This window comes from Schistocerca gregaria, chromosome 2 (assembly GCF_023897955.1).
Source record: "Schistocerca gregaria isolate iqSchGreg1 chromosome 2, iqSchGreg1.2, whole genome shotgun sequence".
In the NCBI taxonomy this organism is placed as follows: Eukaryota; Metazoa; Arthropoda; class Insecta; order Orthoptera; family Acrididae; genus Schistocerca; species Schistocerca gregaria.
In genome coordinates, this window is record NC_064921.1 from 329534517 (window position 1) to 329557218 (window position 22702).

The 22702-nt window shown below is 37.8% G+C and overlaps 1 protein-coding gene across 3 annotated transcripts in view; it reads right to left on the reverse strand.

Annotated features, from left to right (window-relative positions):
- LOC126336982 (ATP-binding cassette sub-family A member 7-like) overlaps positions 1–22702 on the reverse strand; it is a 585480-nt gene that overhangs the window by 238588 nt on the left and 324190 nt on the right. For all 3 annotated transcript variants that reach the window (XR_007565029.1, XM_050001219.1, XM_050001217.1), the window contains exons 29-32: positions 19934–20088; positions 19323–19546; positions 18696–18840; positions 8024–8112 (exon numbers count right to left, since the gene is read on the reverse strand). Coding sequence is in view for 2 of the 3 variants with exons in the window: in XM_050001219.1 (XP_049857176.1) it covers positions 8024–8112; positions 18696–18840; positions 19323–19546; positions 19934–20088 (613 nt within the window). In the remaining variant the exon portion in view is untranslated. The remainder of the gene's footprint in view (positions 1–8023; positions 8113–18695; positions 18841–19322; positions 19547–19933; positions 20089–22702) is intronic.

The window sequence follows — 22702 nt, forward strand, 5'->3', positions numbered from 1 at the left end:
TTGAAATGATGGATGCAATGATATATTAATTATTTGACATCTTTTCACATTTATTGACACTCAGAATATTATAATGGTCAGCTTGTATTCAATAGTTTATACAGAAAATTCATTGCAGGTTGCCACTTCCACAACACTATGAAGAATTTGACACTTGCAAAATATTTTCATATTTTCAGTATACTTTCACTCTACAGTTCTGACTGTCACATAACATGAAATTGGGTTTGTTTATATCACCATTGTCCATAATAGATATTCAAGTTATGTTAATGACTGACTGTATACTATCAACACAGTAGCTTAAAGAGAAATGTTCAGTTTTTGTATGGCTGTTCCTAACAACAGAGAGACGGTCATAGTTTGATAGCACAGCCAAGACTACACACTTGAATATGCAGCTGACTGCATAATGTTGACTTCATGAATGACTACTGCATAACCACTCAAAAGAGAAGTTTCACGAACATTTTTACATACTAACATTGTCAGTGTATCTACCAGGTGATGACTGACATACCAGCTAGCAAGATGCAGGTGTTAACGACAGTTACGCTATTAGGTGCCAGCTAACTGAATTATTCTTCTCTATAATTGTTTATAGAAGTGCATATGAATAACAATTAAAATTTGGTATTATGTTTTTATTTATAACATGAAAGAGAACAAAATTAGTGGACATGAAATTATAATGAGCAAATGAATAAATCTGTTTAACTATGAGTTGGATAATGGGGAAATTGACAACCGTATAGGAAGTACATCATGAATATTATTATACTCCAATAAGGATTTACAAATCCTGCCAAAGATATGAAATTTTCTAAATCAAATAAATTTCAAACGAAAAAGTTTTATTGGTAGAAATTGGCATTTTCAGAATCAGATAAATCAGAACTACAAAACTATTGTACTGAATTTTTGAAATACTCACAAATAAACACTAGAATATTATGGAAGACAACAACTGTTATTGTGAATAACTACTGAAATTTAAGAAAGTGAGATGTTTACAGATATGAAGTGCCTGAGGGCTTTAGACTGTAGTACATCATTTCATAAATAACTAGCTATTTGCTCATTTCCACAAGATCTATAGGAATAAAAAAAAATCATGTATAATTCCTTAAATAAAAAGTATCCAGGTAAATTAATTATTTTATTACTGACAAATAGCCTGGTGACTTCTGTCTTGGGTTCTTTTGCGGACATTTGTTTGACTTTTTTCCTAACGTTTCACCAGCACAAGTGGCTGGCATTGTCAGAGCTACACACTCCATTGCTGGTAGTGGTGTGGAGTGCTGAATATTATATATGCTTGGCACGCCAACATCCAAGGGTTTTTCTGTGGCCATGAACACTGCGGTTCTCCCCTTCCTACATGTAAAACTTGTTTGCTGCAGCACGGGAATCCAGGATCTGTTCATCTTGGGGCTTCTTTCTTGGTGAAACTATTGCCATGTTTGTGTATTTTTAAAGAAATCCTGAACAAGCAGATGGGATAGCTCTTCTCTACAGCCAGAACTACTGTGTTGGCAAATTTTATTATGTGGTCTGTCTTGTAGAGTGCTTGCTCTACCATGGCCAATTTCTCCAGCTGCCCCAACCTGCAATGCCACATACGTTCAGCAATCCTGGTGTTGATTGATCATCCAGTCATTTCAACATAGACTTTTCCGCATGTACATGGTATGGCAGTATATTCCTAACATTGCAAATGGGTCACTTTTCTCCTTTACTGAACTGTGACATGTTTCAATCTCCTTTATCAGCTTATAAATAATCTTTATGCCATGTTTGTGCAATATATGGGTGATTTTGTCTGTCACTCTGGAAATATACAGCACAAAGGCTGTACCTGACATTTCTTTTTCTGATGTGTCACTTTGTCATAACTTCTTACATAACTGGTGGAGTATCCATTTCTTCTCAGAACACTTTCCAGACATTGCGTCTTATATCTGAGGTGCCGCAGCTCACATTTTCATCTTGCTCACATTATGAGCAATAATGCCTTTTCTCTGGCTCAGGCAGTGATTTGACAGTTTGTGGAGGTATTGGCACGTAGGGGCAGGTGTAGAATTGGCTGTGGTGGAGCACACAATGTGTGGGACCGAGAATATAGTAAAATTTGCTGACATGGAAGATCTTGCTGTAGAGAAGAGCTATCACACCTGCTTGTTCCGGGAGGTTATAAAACTGCACAGACATGAAAACAGCTTGGACACAAAAGCCTTAACAATTTTGTGCTATGCCTCTATGGAGAGGAGATTTGCAGAGGGTACCAATGCCTTCAACAACAACAACAGAATAAGATACTGTGATTTTCGTCCACAAGAAAGTGTGATTGTCGTCCTCTGTCACCTTTCTGTTGTAGTGTCAGATTGAAGAGGCCACACCAACGATCTTGAAATGTAAGCACCTAGTCACCACGACAGAGTGGAACAAATTTTTGTTTGTAAGCTTATCTGTGCAACAAAGAGATACTTGGCAAAAATATATGAGGAACTTTTGGATATTTTCAATCAACTAAGTAGCAGCATCATCGGACAATTGGGGCAAGGTCAACAGCATCACTTGTAGGAGCATGCAGAACAAACTCAACCAGTGCGCCGAGCAACAGAAGGAAAAGTTTGCAAGATGCGGGAACCAAATTCACAAAGTAATTTCCAATATGTCATGCACAGTCGTCAACTTCAGCGGGTAGCAACTGGCCAATGAGGAACAGTCTGTGCTTCAAAAAGGAGGGACACTCACTATCATCTCAATAACTAAATTCACTATACCTGTGGAGGAAATCATTGCTAATAACAAAGTACCAATTTGTACCCTTCCTTGTGAAAGAGCTTAGGAAATACAAACTGAAACTGCCAGGATGCTGTGAAAAGCAAAACCACCAGCTTCCAACCTGAGTAGAGGAGACTTATAAACTATTAAGAGTCTTAATGCTAACAGAGATGTAGTTATACTGCCTGCCGATAAGAGAAATGTGATCATCGTAATGAAGAATGAAGATTATGACAAGAAGATCCAGGACCTATTAGACCTGACAAGGTACTGAAAACTAAACACAGATTCTATGCAGCAGATCAAATTGAATACAAATTGGTTAATCAAGGCGTCCTTTCTCTCGGCTGACATACAGAAGCCCTGCCACCTCGGCTGTATTGATTAGCAAAGATCCATAGCTGTTAGCATTCCTGGTTCTCTGATGTATGAACTGATGAAACACTTAGCCTCTCTGTTCTAGTCGCATGTGGGAAGGACTGACACATACATAAAGCACTCAGGACTTTTCACTGAGAAGCTGAAGAAACTAAAACTTTGATCAAACAACATCCTTGTCAGCTTTGATGTTTTTTCTTTGTTTACCAAAGTGCCACTCAATGATTCTCTGGAGTACATCGGTTCCATTTCCCCATAAAACATCACCAAGTTCTTTTGTGCATATCTCACCACGAGATACTTCATGTGGAAAGGCAATTTCTATTAACAGCTGGAAGGCATCGCTCAGTACAGGCACTGGATTCGGCACCTTGTAAACCTGAGGTGTGGTATAGATATGTCAATGATGCCTTAATTGTGTGGAGGAACAGCTCAGTGACTTCCTAAGAGACCAGAATAGTCTCCATGACAACATAAAATTTACTATGCAGGTAGAAAAGTACCAATAGCAACCCTTTCTAGAAGTGCTGGTCATGAGGGATGGTGAAAACCTGGGACACAGCTTGTATAAAAAAAAAAAAAAAACCTGATACACATGAAATGATACATCCACAAACTGTCAAATCACCATCCAAGCCAAAAAAGAGGCATGATTAATATGCTCATAACATGAGCAATGCAAATATGTGAACTGCAGCACCTCAGCTGTGAGATGCAATGACTGGAAACCATTTTGAGGAACAAGGGGTACTCCACCTGTTACATAAGAAGTGTCACACAATCAAATACTTGCGACACATCAGAAAATGAAATGTCAGGTATGGCCTTTCTGTCGTATGCTCCCAGTGTGACAAATAGCACCACCTATATATGTGCAAACATGATGTAGACTATTTACAAACCGACAAGGAAGATCAAAGAGGGTCTCACATAGGCATAGGAGAAAATGGACCCACTTTCAGTGTCAATATCAGCAATATATTGCATATCAGGGACATGTGGAAAAGTCTGTGTTGGAATGACTGGACAATCAATCACCGCCAGGATCATTGATCATAAGTGGCGCTGCAGGTGGAGAAATTAGCCATGGAAGAGCAAGTGCTGTGTGAGATTGACCACATAGTAAAATTCACCAACGTGGAAAACAATTCACCAAAATGGAAGTTATTGTTGTTGAGAAAAGATATCACATCCACTTGTACAGGAAAGCTATGGAAATACACAAACATGACAATAGTTTCAACAAGAAAGAAGTGTGTGCTGCAGCAAATGACCATTGCAGGTAATAAGGGGACAATTGCAGTGGTAATGACCAAGGGAAAGCTATTGGAAATTGGCACACAGGACATATCCTCTGTGGCACCAACAATGAAGAGTGAAGATTTGACAATGCCAGCCACTCATACTGGTAAAACGTCAGAAAAATCATCAAACAAATGTCAGTTGAGAAAGGTGACAACATACAACTTGTCAACAAGTGGCCACGAAAGCCTTAACAATTTTTTATTTTATTGTTGTTAGAAATCATGAAATTACTCACAGAACTATAAAAATTGGTGAACAGTGGCTCGATCAAGAAGTTAGTCATTTCACATGTGAGGTGACAGGCTTGGGGAAGGGGGGGGGGGGGGGGGGGGGGGGAATGGTGTGTGTGTGTGTGTGTGTGTGTGTGTGTGTGTCAGCCGTCTTGACAGCAGCAGAATCGTCATAGTTTCAGAACTGACTGACAGATGGCAGTACTTTAAAATGAGTATGGCCAGTTTGATATCATGATGGGGAAACTCAACAGCCGGCACACTGGCTCATGGCGGGCTATCTCCGGGCCGCTTTTAGCATAGAGCTAAAGTGAATGTCTGATGTAGAAATAAATAAAAACAGATCCCAATGTGGCACAAAGGAGCATATAGGCTCATTTGAAAGCAGAAAATTAGGCAGTTGTGCTCTTATAAACGCGCCTCCAGTCGCCCTGGTAGTTTATGAATTATAATAAATTTAATATTTTAATAACTAAGTAAGAATATAAATTGGATATATTGGAGACGCTTTCACAAAATTTTACGAACAAGGTATCAAATGAAAGGTCTGAATGAGTAGTATTAAGGTATCTATGCAGCTTTTTTTATATGTTTTAAAAATTCAAATGAGGAACCGGAATGCTGTTTTCATGATTAAAAATGCAGAATTTTGATAAATAAAAAATAGGAACTATAAAGACAGCAGCAGTACAGAAAAGTAGACATAAGAAATAGGTAATACAATAATAATATCAGTTATTTATGAATTGAAAGTATTTTAAATAATGAAAGTTCTATATGAAGAGCACATAAACTTTAATATTATGAGAATAAGATCCCGTACTGAAATTCTGATGATGAATCTGAATTCAGTGGAAAATTTCCGTCTGTATAGAAGCGTTACGTGCATTTTACTGTATCTGTATTAAGCGTAAAAGTAAATTTTATGTGCAAACAAACTTGATTTGATATCAGTGTGTTCAAACTGACGGCTTTTAAGGGCGGCCATTTTCTGTGATAGAGGCAGTCATTCATTGGAGATGAAAGGGGTAGCATGAGTGACTAGCAACAGTCCATACATGAACTGGACTTAGAATATGTTTGGATCATCTTGGAACTTTGTTCATATTGGGGTTTCAGCTATTTTAAAAGAAACATTTAGTGAATAACTGCTGAATGATTGTGATTAATATTTGAGTGGCACTGTTGAACTAACTCGGTAAATATCTGAGTTCAAATCAATAACTCTTAACAGTAATTCAGTCAAATCTGTCCTGAACAAGTTAAACTCCAGTTAGTTAACACTGTGTTGTGTTCACTAAAAATTATTTCTGCCTGGTAACATTTGTTTTTATAAACTTGACATTAATTTAAAATTACTGGGGATAGTGCAGTGGATGTGGCTGGCACCCCTCAGACCTAAAGTAGTCAATTTACTTAATAAGTCCAACCACATTTTACGGAACCCCAAGGGCCGGCATGCTATGTAGGTGCTTGAGTGATAATATATAATATCCACCCCCACCCCCCACCCCCCCTTGTGCAAAAGCATGTGGGGGCTTGAGCCATCTAGTTTTACTACATAACTGACTTTGAACTAAAATTATTGTGATCATCCAGTGCAACCAGTGTGTTTCTCCCGATCCTGCACATAGAGAGAAATTGTAGCATGTCGCAAATGGTTTTGTCGACTCAGTGAAGCTCGCAAATGGGTATTTCTCATCCACAGTAGCTCGCACACACAACTATAGTGCATTTACACACAAAAAAAGAAAGAAAATTCTGTATTTAAGGAGTATAACTTTAGCAAGTGGAGTTACAATCCACCATGTTATGTCTCAAACTGTGATGCTCTAGTAAAAAAAACAGTACTTGGCTTCACAAAAGAAATGTATATGTCACTTATGATCATAAGCATCAAAAATGGACAAGAAAAGTTCAGGGTCACAAATTGCCATGAATGGCCACTATTGCTATGTGCATGTGGGCATAAGAATTGGTTTAGGAAGATCATCTGAGATCTCTCAGTGGTATAAACATTTAACATAACCATTTTCAACTACACACCAAATGACACTACTATTCTGCTGCAAATAGGTCTTTGCTTGATCTGAGAATAAAGTTGGTAAGTGTTGGCTATTTTCTGTCAATTTCTGGGTGCATTCATGTTGGAGTGGGCACAAGGCAGACTGCACAGCCTAATGTGATACAAAATATCAATGATAGGGATCACTGTCCCATCAGTCAGCAGTCAAATAGGCTGTCTCCAACTAACAACTGATAATTCAGAAGGAATTAAGGGAAACAGAGTCCACCCTGATCCAGAAAACAAATAAGAGCCAGAAAAGATTTTAAAGCTGCTCAGCACACATGTGATGCAAAAGGTTTCCTTGAAATGGGCTCTTACTTACAGATACTTTGAAAGAGATTTTCGTTGCTAAACACATAAACTAAAAGAATCGCTTCAGAAAGACTCCAAATTTTCTTGGAATGATGAGTGAGAAAAATCTTGCTGTATCTATAAAGAGGTGCTGACTGCTCTACAAGAATGCCAGGCTGGCAATACACACTGATTTTAGTGGTTATGGGATACATGCAGTTTCAGTGCAGATCTAGGAAGGTACTGAAATAGTGATCACTTATGCCTCCTGAGTTCTCTCCAAGTCCAACACTAATAGCCCCATGACTGAGAAAGAGGGCCTTGCAGTTCTTTGGGAGATCAGTAAGTTCTGACCTCATTTATATGTTAGATGATTCACTGTTATGACTGACCATCTCTCTTTATACTGACAAGTCAGAAGATTAAATTAGGATGACTGGCAAGATGGGTACTGAAGTTTCAGAAAAGCGAAATCATACCTACATTGTACACTGGGGCTTGAAATGCTGCAGACACTGGTAGAGTCAGACCGTTGTCTGTATAAAGTCTATTCGAACCACAAAATAGTGGTGCACAGGGGTTCATCTGCATCATGGCTTATACCTCTTATTTTAGTCTCAGAGAAAAGGCCCTTTGGATTAAGCTGTTCCAGCTTGTGTATCCACTGGTGTGCTGCCAGGTGGAATGGACACATGTGGGCAGGGATTGGCAAATGGCTGACATCAGGACAGTCTTGCATGAAAGAAGGAAGGTTATCAGCTCAGGTCTGATTTTGAACAAACAGCAATAGCTTCCACATCACAGTAGTCATCATTAAATTGGTGCCTGATACACACAATGGAGATATTAGTTATTTGAACAAATGTTAACTAACTATGTTACACACACATTTTTCAATATTTTCTTATTTATATAAAAATTAATAAGGAACCTATAAAATTACAATTAAGTGTGTTCACTATACCTCTTGCGCCAGTACTCTCTATTGGTTTTCACAAGCCAATCAGACACATTATGACCTGTCATGTTGATCACTGTATCACCAGTTGAAACCTAAAGAGAAAAATTATGTTATTGTTGTCATTACAGTTATCACACATCATCAGGGATCAAATCGCATACTTCATCTTACGATGATGTAAATATAATGATCTTCTCAAATGAAGAAAGTTCCTTGAAGTAAAAAAGCAGTTTTAGTATAAAAATTAGCATAAAATACACTTTCAAAAATGATCAGTAATGAGATAAAAGATAGATGGTAGGCAGAAAAAACAAAAAGCATGAAATAAGGAAGGTTACCAGTTCAGGTCAATATGACCGACATTTTCTATATTATCAAATGTATTTGATTTCTACTAAAAATCTGTTTTCATTTATAAATGTTAAATCCATTGCCTTTGATTCCTATCAAATTACTACTCATCACTTAAAAATGTTTTATCAGAAACATTACTTACTAATACAGCAAACATCTTCCTTCTTTGATGGTACACTTCCTTGTATAGAAAGTCCATAACTTCAAAATGCTGCCTTCTGACAATTGCTTGTAATTCATGTGAATTAATTTGTACTTGTATATGTCATCAGGAAACGTGTGTAGTATGTATGGTATGAGCACATGCCCATATTCACTAACATTTCCTCTTGACTATAAAGGATTCGAATATTCTGACTGGAATCCATCAAAATTACATTTACTGTTTTGGTGAGATGATCCAAATTTGTTTTATTTCACTTAGATACTCCAGCTAACCGAAAACTATCTAATGTCAAACGGACCTCAGACCATATGATGGCAAGCTGAGCTCCAACCACCTGATAGGTTGCTGAACTCCAACCATGTGATGGCAAGCAGAGCTCAAATCATCTGATGGTATGCAGAGCTCAAATCATCAGATAGAAAGTTCAGTTTAAACCACCCAATTACAATCACTCATGTCAAACTCTCTTTGTGTCTGCGTAGGTTAATTTTGACGCTGGGTTACAATCAAATGAGCATTTAGTTCATCTGCGATGCTTTCTTTATCACAGGTAATGCGAGCCTTATGCATCAGACATACAGCACTATACGCCATTGCGCTGGATGGTGGAAGATTGTTGTATGCAGGTACAGGTCCATGTGGGTCTTCTTCCTATATACTGAATGGCCTGGTGTACCATCTGCCTTGTATCTTATTAGTATGTAAAGTAAAGGGAGACAACCATTCTCCTCTATTACCAAGTGAAGGCAATGTTTTGATGGATGCTGTTAAGGTGATCCATGAACTCATCCAGTGCCTGTCTTTCATGCTCCCATACCATAAAAGCATTGTCAATATATCATAAGAAGTAACTGGGCTCCTGTTGAGCACTTTGAAGGGCCATCTCTTCAAAGTATTCCATGTAGATATTTGCAATCCTTGGGGGCAGGGAGCCCATTGCTTCTCCACTCATCAATTCATAGACTTCCCACTGCACTTGACACAGGTGGTTGTAAGTGCATGCTCAAAGAGTTTAACTATTTGGGCCTTAAAATTTTGAGACAGCACCATATTAAGCAGGCACAGTGCTGTATTTTGGAATGCTGCAAGGAGCACATCAAGCATGTTTTACTGGGACTAACAGATGAATTGGTGACAGCAGAGCATATCATCATACTTTCAGATTGTGGAAGTGCTTTAGGAGCAATGTGCTACAAGGACAGCATCATAAAAGAATCCATTGAAATACAGTTTCATGAGAATCCATTCCACACAGATAGAGGATACCAACTAAGTGCAGCATGGATCTTCTGTTAGGGGCAATAGAATGAGATTGCACTCAGCACTATCTAACTTGCACGAAGCATCCACAATGCCCACACAGAGGTGCAAATGACATACCTACTACAGACACCACTGCTGCCCCCCCCCCCCCCCTCCCCATCCTCCAGTTGGGCAGTACCTGGCTACCAACAGCCTGATGGATAGGAGATACCACTAGTGTAAATATTACAGTGGTCAGATATCTCAACACTTTCTCAAAAGATGATGACTATGACACTTCTCTAAATGTCCCAGTATTTTAACACTGCTGCCCAGGTGTAACCCCAAGCTTGTTGGTTGTCATGTCCACACAGACAGTGGGGCACAGTAGCTGCAACTTAGTTTGTGGATCATATGACTGTTGTCATAGGTAGTCTTGCCTTTGATGGAGTAGAAGATGTCTTTGACAGGACTGGAGTAGATGGTGATGGAAAGATGTACAGAACAAGTTTTGCATCTAGGGCTATTGCAGGAATGTGAACCGTGAGACAAGGAGTTGTGAGCAGGGATGGAGCAGGGACAGACAAATATGTTGTATAGGTTCAGTGGGCATCGGAAAATTACTATGGGAGGGGTGGAGAGAATATTCCTCATTTCAGGGCATGATAATGAGTAGTCCTGACCCTGGCAGAGAATGTTTTCAGCTGTGAAATCCTGGGTGGTACTGAGTCACAGGAGGAATGCTCCTCTGTGACTGGACAGTGGGTATGCGGGGAGTGGTAGATGACTGGAGAGGCAAGGCACAAGAATCTTGTTTCTGGACAATGTTAGGTGGGTTATTTCAGTCTAAGATGGTGTCAGTGAGACCACTGGCATATTTTGGGAGGGACTGCTTACCACTAAAATGTGACGATCATGGGTGTCTAGGCTGTATGGAAGGGACTTCTTGATGTGGAATGACTGGCAGCTGTCGAAGTGGAGATACTGTTGGTGGTTGGTAGGTCTGATGCAGACAGATGTACTGATGTAGCCATTCTCAAGACGGAGGTCAATATCAAGGAAAGTGGCTTGTTGGATTGAGGAGGACTAGGTGTAGCAAATGGGGGTAAAAGTGTCGAGATTCTGGAGGAATGTGAATAGAGTGCCCTCACCCTGGGTCCAGAGCACAAAGATGTCATCAGTGAAACTGAACCAGGTGAGGGCATTGGCATTCCCTCAGCATCACACTGTTAATGAAATGTGTTGGGTTTGTCAAGAGTACATAATGTTATTTTCTTGAAAACTAACTACTGTTGGACTTAGTAATTCATGCGAGGGATTCATTTAAATGGGCCAGTGCAGTGTAATTATATTTCATGAGCAAAGTAACCAGCCTCAATGAGACGTCCTGAGTGGTCAAGTTTAAGGACTACAGAAAGCATGGGATGGACCTAAGGATTTGAAGAAGGAATGGAGATCCTGCTGTATTTGTGGAATGGGTTCACTGTTGCAGGGTTCGTAGAGGGACGTATAAGCCACAGGCAGAGTCCCTCCACCAGGTTAATGCCTGTGCTTCATAACCACATTGATGGAGGCTTTGTCAGTGGTTAGGACTATAAGGTCAAGAACAGTTTTTATGTGGTGGATTGTGGTTCTTTCTGTGGATGTAAGGTTGGTTTCCATGATGAGGGATTTTGGGAATGACTATGAGGCATTACTCAAGATTGGGAAATTTTAGAAAGTTAAGAGTGGGTGAACTGAGGGCAGTTGGAGTGGATCATGGTTGGATGGAGGCGTGAACTGCTTCAGTCAGGGTTCAGTATTGGTTCTGGGTTGGTTCCAATTCATAGAGTTGGTGGCAAAAATGTGTTTCAACTGTAGAATGGGAGAAGGAGAGGACACATATAATAAGCCCAACTTGACTGAACAGTCAATCTCACTACAGCTACAAGTGTGTGCATTTGGATGTCTGTGTACATGTTCTTGTGTGAGATGGGGGAAAGAGCAAGAGCTTGTAAGTTAGTGTAAATACTGTTTACTGTTGTGTGTTTCTATGTGCCATAGATAATTCAGCCATAGGTGAATGGTTGCCTACCCTTTATTTGACATATTATTTCATAAAGGAGTTGCCAGAGTTGTTTTGAAAGATAGGTTAGTAATATGAGTACATACTACATCAACCTCACACATGTATACATTCAATATAATTTTAACAATATTCTCATATTGATATTCTGCTGCTATATATGTCTCAAAATCAAAATGAAGAAACCTAATAAACTGCAGAATTGTGATGAAATGATGTTAATAATTTTAGATTTACAATTTAATCATGTCAGTCACACTGAAGAACAGTGTACCTCCTGCAAATGTACTTCACATGAACAGTGTCAGCTTTAAAACCTGACAAAAATATTGTGCAACAGTGAAATTAATAATTAAACAGCACTAAGTTACTTCTTTGATGACACTCTCATTTGTTTCATTCATTTACAATAGGCTTGTGAATCTCAACATAAAAGTGTTCAAAGCACTCAGACATTAAGTATCTGCAGTGGGGTGGAGCAAGTGTGGTGACAGAAAGGGCATCCAGCCACCCCTTCAAAGTTAACCATGCCAAATCAGTATTTACAAAGCAAACCCTGCAAGTCAGGATACATGCTTGTAAAGAGAGAGCGGTGTGTGTGAAGCAAGTGACAACTGGTGCATGTGCATGTTTAAAAGCTGTAGTTTCAGAAGACTGTAATTGTGTACTATCAGAACTATGGTCCAAATTGTCACATTGGGTTGATTGCTGAGACCAGAATCATGCAAGTGCACTTTTTCCCCCCTAGAAAATATAATGTTAAGTTGATGGGACGGCCGCGGTGGTCTAGTGGTTCTAGGCGCTCAGACAGGTTTGAATCCTGCCTCAGGCATGGATGTGTGTGATGTCCTTAGGTTGGTTAGGTTTAAGTAGTTCTAAGTTCTAGGGGACTGATGACCACAGATGTTAAGTCCCATAGTGCTCAAAGCCATTTGAACCATTTTTTAAGTTGACGATGTTACCTTGTGAGGCCAATTAAAGATGCAACAAATTTCAGAACAACTGGAGTCTACAAAATATCTTGTGAGTATGGTTAGTCTTACACCATACAAACAAAGCACATTGTAGAACAATGCATGAAGGGTCAACATAGGTTTTATCACCAATGCTGACTTGAAAAATTCACTTTAACAGAGAATGTTCACCAGATCAACTTTGAGGAAACCTCTGCCATTGCTCACACTAAATGCTTCTGGGAAAGCATAATTAAAGAAGCCATTGACATAAAAACCAGTGACACACCCTTAATAGAGATGGTGGTCTACAACTCAGCACAGCATGGGCTCCTGCAATCACAAGGCTGACACAGGTGCATTAAATGTGGTGTTAGTATATGCCTGTAAATGTGGATACCATGTTTTTCTACTCCCAAAAAAAAACAAATATTTTCACTGATTTTTGTCTGATTTTAAATACATTTATTAAGTGACATGATACTTACTTGAAAATCTCAAGTTCTTATTTAGACAAAATTGGACTGTAATTTACTATTCAGGTTCTATTTTAACTGTTCCGATCCCATCTGTGTGTTAATTTTCATCAGGGCACTGTTAATTAAAGTTAGCACAATAGTTCACTATATACAAAATCCATGACGAAAGTTACCTACTCTGTTTGAAAATTAAGCCTTTCCACTTGCCATTAAAATATTGTAAATGACCTAAAACTAACCATCTTCTGCAATAATTAAACTTGCAAGTTCTGGAGCATTACCATTCTCCATTGCAGATTTTGTTAAAACCACCATTACAATGCGTACTTTCTACTTTTGTTACCTTAATTTTTCTGTACAGCATTTACTAGTTAACTTACTAATTAATTTAGTGCTCATTCATATAAATGAAGGGAATCACAATGCAGAAGAAAAATAGTATATACGTATTTTTATAAATTTATAACAAGTAACAGTTTCTGGAATCCAAAATTCCACTCATTCTTGTATGTCATCAAAAACAGTAAATTACAACCGAGCATTACTTTTTAAAATAATAGTTTGTTGTTATGCACCTTTAAAAGTAGTCAGATGTCACCCTGAATAGTCACTTCATGGTTTGAAATTGAACAGTTAATAGCTAGGTTTGTAAATGGTCTCATTGTTTGACTTGAACCACAATTATGTGTACTCAGTGTGCAAGACTATGCATTTGATTCGCCACGAAACTCAATGACTTTAATGCGAAAAAGCTTTTGGTTGATTACAGAACTTCTAATTAACGAACACTGTGAAGGAAATGTGTTGGGTTTGTCAAGAGTACATAATGTTATTGTCATTGAAACTAACTATTGTTGGACTCAGTAATCCATGTGATGGATTCATGTTAATTGGCCAGTGAAGTGTAATTATATTTCACGAGTTGAAAAGGGGCTGTGCTAAATGTGAACTGTGTCGTTTGTTAGATAAATGTCAACTATCTATTTGTTTATAGCATAAAAATTCCTCTTCAGTTGCAGAAATTTTCTTAAACTTATTCCACAACTGGTTTTGATGTTTAAAGCTTCATCATCTACATGATGACCAATCTCAGTGGTCGCCATCTTTTTCTTGCCATCCTTCAGCTGTTGTCGTCTTACTGCACAATTTTTGAATACACCCTATGAATACCATCAGTACCCCCTTGTTTTTGTCGCATTTTTATCTTTTTATTGTTGTGCATTGTGTCATGTTGACTTTTAGGCATTTGCTAGAATACTTATGTTTATGCGTTACTACATTTAGTGTCTTAAAGGTGATGCTCCCATGTATCTACGTTAGTTTACGTTATTTCTTTTCAATGTCTCTACCATTGCACTGATCCTATTGTACTCCAACCACAGTAATCCCATTCTGTACACATAGGCTCAATTTCTTTACTCACTTTCCTTCATCCTAGTTTACAGCCACTTTTATACCTCATTTAATTTTATTATGTCTGTTACTGTGTGTGTCAAAAGTGTTGTCTTATATGTGTGTGTTGCTATTCCTGTTGCATTTATCATTTTAATCCTAATTAACCTTTTTATACTAAGATGTTTTTGCTCTGCAAGATGAGCCTACATGTGGATACCAAACCTAATAGCATAATTCTCCTACCACACCTCACCTCTCTTTCTCTTGTTGCTCAATTTCATGATATACTTTGATATATCATCCATATCCACTGTTTTAGTTGTATTTTTATCTTATATCTTTTTAATCTGATGCACTCTGTTGCACTGGCTTTTAGGTATTTTTGCCGATTCCCCACATTTGTATGTTGTTATATTATTCTTTTATTTGCAGTTCTATTTTGTATCACTCTTGTGAATCACACTTACCTAAGCAGACAGACCAGTCAATTCCCGTGTCCTGCTCCTTTGTAGCTATTTACTTCAGTTCCCCACCTCAATGGCTCCTATGTCAGTTGCTTCTGCCACTGCAGTAGGCTGGTTTCCGGGTTGCCTGCACTAGTCACTTCCACGTCATACAGTTCAGGCAGGTGCTATGCTTGCTAACCCTACATGTAAGTACAGGTACATTACTATTGAGTTTATTTCTGTCCAGAACCCTTTTCAAAGTTAGCGCTTTTGTTCCAGTCTCATGTGTGTGCTTGAAGTTGGTATGATCCCACAAGATTGACAAGTCCGACCGTCACACATTTATATTCCCATAATTATATGGGTACAGCACTTTCCACAGTTGTAGCTTTCATTTTAGTATGATAGCTCCATAGTTCTTGTTTGTTGGTAGCCCTCCTCTTTTTCGTAGTTGGTGGTGCCTGAAGATAAAGCGTTAAGCTTCAAAACTGATCGTGGAATAAATTTAAGAGAGTTACTGTCAAATGAAGTGGTTTTTTATTCTATAAATATGTTCCTGGGTTTCACGTGTTCACCTGATAAATATGTTTTGTCTATTTTGTGCCACCTTTGATAGATTCACCACTGTGATTGCACATGCTGGTCAGTAAACTTGCACTAATTATTTTTTGTGGTGTAAAAGCTGGTCATTATAGTAAATGTTTGAACTCCCCAGGAATAAAGTACATTTTCTTTGAGGTGTTAGGGACTCTGCCAGATATCTGGGTTGTTTTTGCATGATATTTCTATAGCATTGCTTGTTTTCTTCATCTTCATACTCCTCGAGTGGAAAGGGTTCAGTATTTATACCTGCAGCATTCCCCCTACAATGTGTTTATGAGATGGAGAGCATAAAAAGGACTGATGACACAGGATGATCTTACTGCAGTTCCAAACTGTGTGTTCTCTGTCCCATCATAAGATGACAAGACTTCTGCAGCAAAAGACATAGATTATCAACAATTTGACTCTGGGTGAAATAGAAGAGCCCCATAACATATGGCTTTCATTAAAAAAAACCACAAACGAGAAAAACCAGTCAAGTACAATTGGGGGTAGGAGAAATAGAGGAAATACTGTATACAATAAATCTATGCTGCATGCATACTGTAATAGCAACTGTTTTAGGTTAGTGTTGACAGGGAATAAAATGGAAATATACTTGATACACTCCTCTAGCAATCTCCCAGATTCACTCATCTTTACAGTGATGCACACAGCTCTGTAACATAAGTAGTCAGACAATTTAAAATGTGTCCCTTGTAAACATAAGTACAAAGAAGTATCCTATGCTGGAACTCTTACCTCCTCCAGGTGTCTTCAATCTCATTACATCCCACTATAAAATGGGAGGTATCTGAATGGTGAGATTTTGTATATTCTCGTTTGTTCATTCCTCTTCATCAGATTGCAGATTGCACACACGACTAATTCAATGTGGTCTCAAGGCTTATGACTATTTCATTTAGTTCGAGGTCTCTTCACTATAGCTTACTTCTCTGATGGATACAGCAGTTACTTCATCATTGCAAACACACTTGTTCAACTTCTGTCTGTTTGCATATAGGGACGAACTTCAAACTTGAAGAGTTATTTGTCTGTGAGTTGTTATTTGTCAATGAAGCAAATGATGGTACAAAGATTGGTAAAGAGGTATTCTCTTTTATCACGTAAATTATCTCTTCATCCAATGATATTCAACAGTCACAGCTGTGAATAACGTCATTCTCTTTACGGTTCATATAGCATAGAAGAAGTAAACTATTTTATGTGCAGCTTGGCCACATTTTTCACATGTTGTACACCCAATGCTTGCTATGCTTGGCGTACCCTCAGTGCTGACATTTGAAACAGTGTACTGGGTTAGGTCATATGGTCTCACTTTCAGGCAGATGAACTCTGCTGTAATGTTGTCAGACAAAGTGGTTTTTATTTTACTTTTACTTCTGTCACAGCAACACCTCCTTACTCTTCCATCACATCTTTATGCAATATGTCTCAGCAGGATAAGACCCCCTTGCTACAATTTAGGATTATGTACAGTTCACTCACAATTTTAGCTTTGCTTCCTGTATCCATTCAGCTTGGTGTGAGGTAGCTATTTCCATCAGAAATATTCTATTTTTACGTTCTCAAGAGATTTCAGAGCTCCTGCTACACTGCAATCTATTTTGCACATAAAAGATGACACAGCCTTTCTTGCTTGGGTAAGCCTCATACAAATGGAGTTTGGCAAGTACCTCAGGGGTTGAATTACTAATGATGGTTTCTGCTCAACAGTCATCAACACCATCAAGATATAGCACACCTTGAGATAGAGGTTTATTTGTTTGTTTATTTTTAATTTTGTATAGATGTTCATAGTGACCTCATGGTGCAGGCAGTTCAGTTAAGGTCCTTGTTCCCTGTGACACTCTACATTCCACTGCAATGCTGCATGGTGCTTGCTAAAGGATGCACAAAGTCTATAGTTACAGATGATTGGTGATGCTCACTAGTCACCAGCTTGGGAACCATGGGTTCACCCAGCCCATATCTAGGATATGGGGACTGAGCTTCCTGCAGTGTTCATCATCTGGTACAATCCATGAATAACTAGTGATTTATCAAATGGCCCAAATACATCCCACGTACAAGTAGTTTGAGCATCCATGCTATTCACACAACTTGGCACCACCTGACTTCCGCTTATTTCCAAATTTGTATCAGACAAACAAACTGAATTGTATTATGAAGCCTGTTAACAGTACTTGGGAATATTGCAAACCTTCCAGAAATGTACTTCAAGGCTGTACTTGCTAGAAAATAATGACCAAAGTTAACCAATAGAAGACAATGTCAAAAAGTAAATGACTTTTCAACATAATACCAGCTTTAGTGCCTAGCTGAAAATATTTTCCTCCTGCCATTATGTATGGCTATGACTGTTATTGATAATTCTTTGGAATCTGGACACAAATATTTCAGTAACTTTCCAGGATAATGTTTACAGTGTACTATGCAGCTTTTGATGACTAGAACAACTTGAAAATTGAATTTTCTTACAGAAGTAATGTAAAGAATAATACTGATTAGAATTACCAAACACATCAATTAAAATAACAAACTATTATGTGGATAATGCATGTAGTCTGCTAACTAAGTGGCTGTCCTGCTGCTCCTTGTTTGCAGTACATGCCTGATATATCATTTAAGCATAGTAATGGCAGTGTCAATAGGTCAAGATATCCAGTCTGAGACAATGAAAGAAGTGGTGGTGCCTCTTGGTTGAGACATTCTGCTAGTCTGATAACACCAACCAGTTCTGGCTAACATGCTACAAATAAAGCATTCACGCTGCATTAACTGCTTCATTTCACATTTACTGTAATTATGAGTATTCCCCTGTGATTTTTACCACACTTTTGGTTAGCAATTATTTTCATGAGCAGTTTTTGACCTGCATAAAACAATAAAATTTCTCATATAAGGGTTCTCTTCACTTTGACACTCATAATACTCAAAAATACAGAAAAAATAATCATAACAAAACTTACTTTTGTACTTGGTAGTTCTTGCCACCTGTTTGTCTTTGCACACTGCGGTGTGCCACCAGAGCAAGAGCATTGCTCTTTCACTGGTGTTAAGATAACATCATGCTCATAAGACGTATTAATGCTTCTAGCTGTGCAATGGTTTCCACTGAAAATGAAAAGATGAAGAATGATAATGGGATCTGTTCAACAATGCAATGAATTTGAAACAGTTAAACTTAGAAGTGGTCCTTAATATAACATTATTATTTAGGGAGTGCATACAGCATTTGTTTTGGTCTCATATCTCTGCAGGATGTGATTTATTTTACTCAGCTTTCAGCACTGTCCTGGTAAAGGCCCCTATTCTGCTAAATAATATTTTTATGTTTGCATCTTTTAATCAGTTCTTATGTCTTTGTGACAAGAAACTGAAATGAAGGAGGAAACTACATGTTCCTACAATTTAGACCAGTCATATGTTTCTTCTGGATGTACTCACTACTAACACATATTCAGCATGAAATATGCACCATATATAGTATAATAATAATAATAATAATAATAATAATAATAATAATAATAATGATGATGATTATGATGACTATGATGATTGTAATAAACACACTTAAATGCAAGACATGAACTTACATTTCATTATATTTACTGATGCATCTTGTTCCCATTCCAATGGGTCCAGTAAGCTCTTTCTCAAGCCTTTGTGATGTATATGAGGAATTTTGAGTGGAGAAAAAAACATAATTTGGGAATCCGTAAACCCATGGATCAATAACCAATGCTGGTTGCTGTGTCAAGTCAGGAAATACAAATGTAAAAAGCAGGGACAAAAACACAAAAACGGCTGGGAAAATAAGCTGAAAAGAGAGAAAGATATTGTACAAATTAGCAAGATTCCATTATAAGATTAAGATAAAAAGGCCACAGTATTAATAATTGTATATACTCAAGAGGTTCAGACTGTTATGAACAGTTGCCAAGAGTAATCTGTTACTCTTAAGACTATTACAGAACTTAATTATACATTAACAGAATAAAAGAACTTAAATGTCTTAGCAAAAATATATGTTTAATAGAGGAATTTGAATAATGAGTAATGATACTGCAAAGTACTTCGCATTCACAACTTTGTGATAAAATTACTTTTAACGTTATTTACAACTACTATTATGAGGCTACGTCTTGTTCTTACCACAACAATCATTCTGAGATACAGCACATCATTTTTTGAAAAAGCAACATACCTCACAAAATAATCCTTTGATATTTCTTTTTGCATGGTTATAATGTTTAACATGAAGTGCTGCGAACTGTTTCAGTGGATGCCTGTCTTCTATCTTGTGTTTGCTTTGTGATTCAACATGATGAAGAGTGGTATTGTTTCCAGAAAAAGGAAGACCTGCAAGTGTAAGACAGATACAACTGCAAACTATTGTTTATAAATAATACTACTCCTAAGGAAATGGGAACTTATGCAATGCATTGAGCAAGGGTTGTAATCTTACACATTCATATGCCAATGATGCAATGTAAATTCAATTGTTATACGTTAAAGTAAGGAGACATGGTTTCTAAGCACAACACATATTTATTGCACTGTATTTTGAAACTGTATCTGTTTTTTTCCTCTCATGTTTTGTCATTTTTCTGTCAGTGAAGTAATAGTTTCTAAAAGTGTCAAAACCAGCAATATAGCTGGCTATATTTTCACACCACTAGTTTGTAAGTGTTGAACTTGAACAACTTCTTCACCATTAACACCAAAAAACATGGTCTCAGTGTTCAGTGATTAATGTCATTGCAAAACAAGAGGAAATTTTCTATGTATGTGCTCTGAGAAAGGGAATTTTGCCTCACAACGCAGGTGTTTTTCACCATTTGCCTTATCGGTAACCTTAAACAATTCTATTTTTCACACAATATTTCTCCAGTTCCTTCAAGCAGTGGCATTATTTGTGCTCATGATTTAGCATTAAGGAAGATTCTGAGATGTCTGTACTACCTGATCATGAAGACTATCCACTACTCTTCAGTCTATTATGAGTAAAATGGGTGCTGTAATATATGATGTAGCTGACCACTTCACTAAACTATTAAGCCCTCTGCTAGACCAGCATGAACACCATATCAAGAAATTAATGTATATATTACATCAAATTCATGGGCTTTGTCCAAAAGATTATGATATTTTAGGCATATTTGATGTGGTGTCTGTTCTTAGTCCAGTTCCTCTGACAGTTGTGACCGCAGTTTCAGATATTTTTCTTTCCATGGCCAGGTCTTTGAACAGAAATTGTTTCACTGTGAGGCATGCTTTATCCTAAATAGTAAACAATCTTTTTATGGTGGATGTAGAGGAATGAAGCTTGAGTCTGCAGCCTTCCTGTTGTATGGCCTCAAGGCACAGACATTCTACATACAATTTTGCTGTAAGAGACTTGGCAGGAAAGTCTGCTCTCATTCACATGGTGGACATATTTCATCCATTTTCACTAATGGTGGATGATGATGACTTCTAGGCCATTGACAAGAGATCTTTTTAGAAGTTTGGTGATTGTGACGAGGCCCTCCCCTACAACATTCAGAAATGCTCTTAAGGTTTTCTGGTGGGAGCTCTAAAGTTTTTTGATATTACAACAATATAGTGACCAGCTATTTAATAATGAAGAAATAGCAACACCTTGATACATTATAAGTTTGTTGTACACTTTACAATCTTAGTTTATGAAGAGACAATGTGATAGTCTACTGAGGCCAATATGAGCTATATGGTACTCAAAAGTCTTCTCTGCATCATGTATGCACATATCATCACTTGGAAACATATTCCCTTATTGGAAAAAGAAGTACTTTCTCTAGTGCTTTGTCTGAAATGTACATATTGTAGTCTAGGAAGATTTGACTGGTGTAGGCTGTGCATGAACTTTTGTGCTTTTATAACAATTAACTGACTGGTTTTAGCTCATTTAGTTCTTTTGTGCGAAGAGCAGTATATATTAGTATCAAAAGTCTTTGACCGAGTCAGCTTGTACTTCATATGACGCAACTACCAAGTACAGAATCAAGAGAGCTGGGTGCCTACTTCTAGCAAAAATTTTACCTGTGATGATGAAACTTCCTGGCAGATCAAAACTGTATGCCAGACCGAGACTCGAACTCGGGTCCTTTGTCTTTTGTGGGCAAGTGCTCTACCAACTGAGTTACCAAAACATGAATCACGCCGTGTCCTCACAGTTTTCCTTTCTTTGAGGGGTGTTAGTTCTGCAGGGTTCGCAGGAGAGCTTCTGTAAAGTTTGGAAGGTAGGAGACGAGGTACTGGCAGAAGTAAAGCTGTGAGGATGGGGCGTGAGTCGCACTTGGGTAGCTCAGTTGGTACAGCACTTTAAAGAGGGATTCTCAGTGTTCTGTGTTTACAGTCCAGTATTCACATAGTAGAATTAGAGCAATTGAATGGGAATATTGAGAAACTCTACAAATCCAAGAAACTTAATTTTTCAGGAGATACATAAAACTTCCAGATCTTAAAATTAAGCTGCAATTCCATTTTTCTTCCTATTTTTTTGTTAAAAGGAATGGAGATGGTGGAACACCAATGCGATGTAGATGGTCTGGATAAATTTTCTTGATGTTAAATTAAACTTTCTGTAGCAGACTCGTGGGCTTCCTTGATATTTTGTAATAAGTAAGCATAAATTATTACTTTAACTCATACTTTATAACTAATAGAGACAAAAATCAAACAAATTACTTTTTTTTACATTCTCTTTGGCATTAGCTCCGCGCATGATTCATTCTTTAACACATCTTGGACAATTGCATATATCAGAGTAGAAGTTTTGGATGAATTGGTGGGAATGGTAGAAATTGCCTTATATCATGTATTTTCTTCTCGTTTATGGGCAATGATATTGATCAGCCTGATTTAAAGCTCTTGATGGAATTACGGATGGCTCAGTCAGCCAGAATGTGTGCTCTTCTACTCCATCAACGAATGACCAAACTAAAACAACACC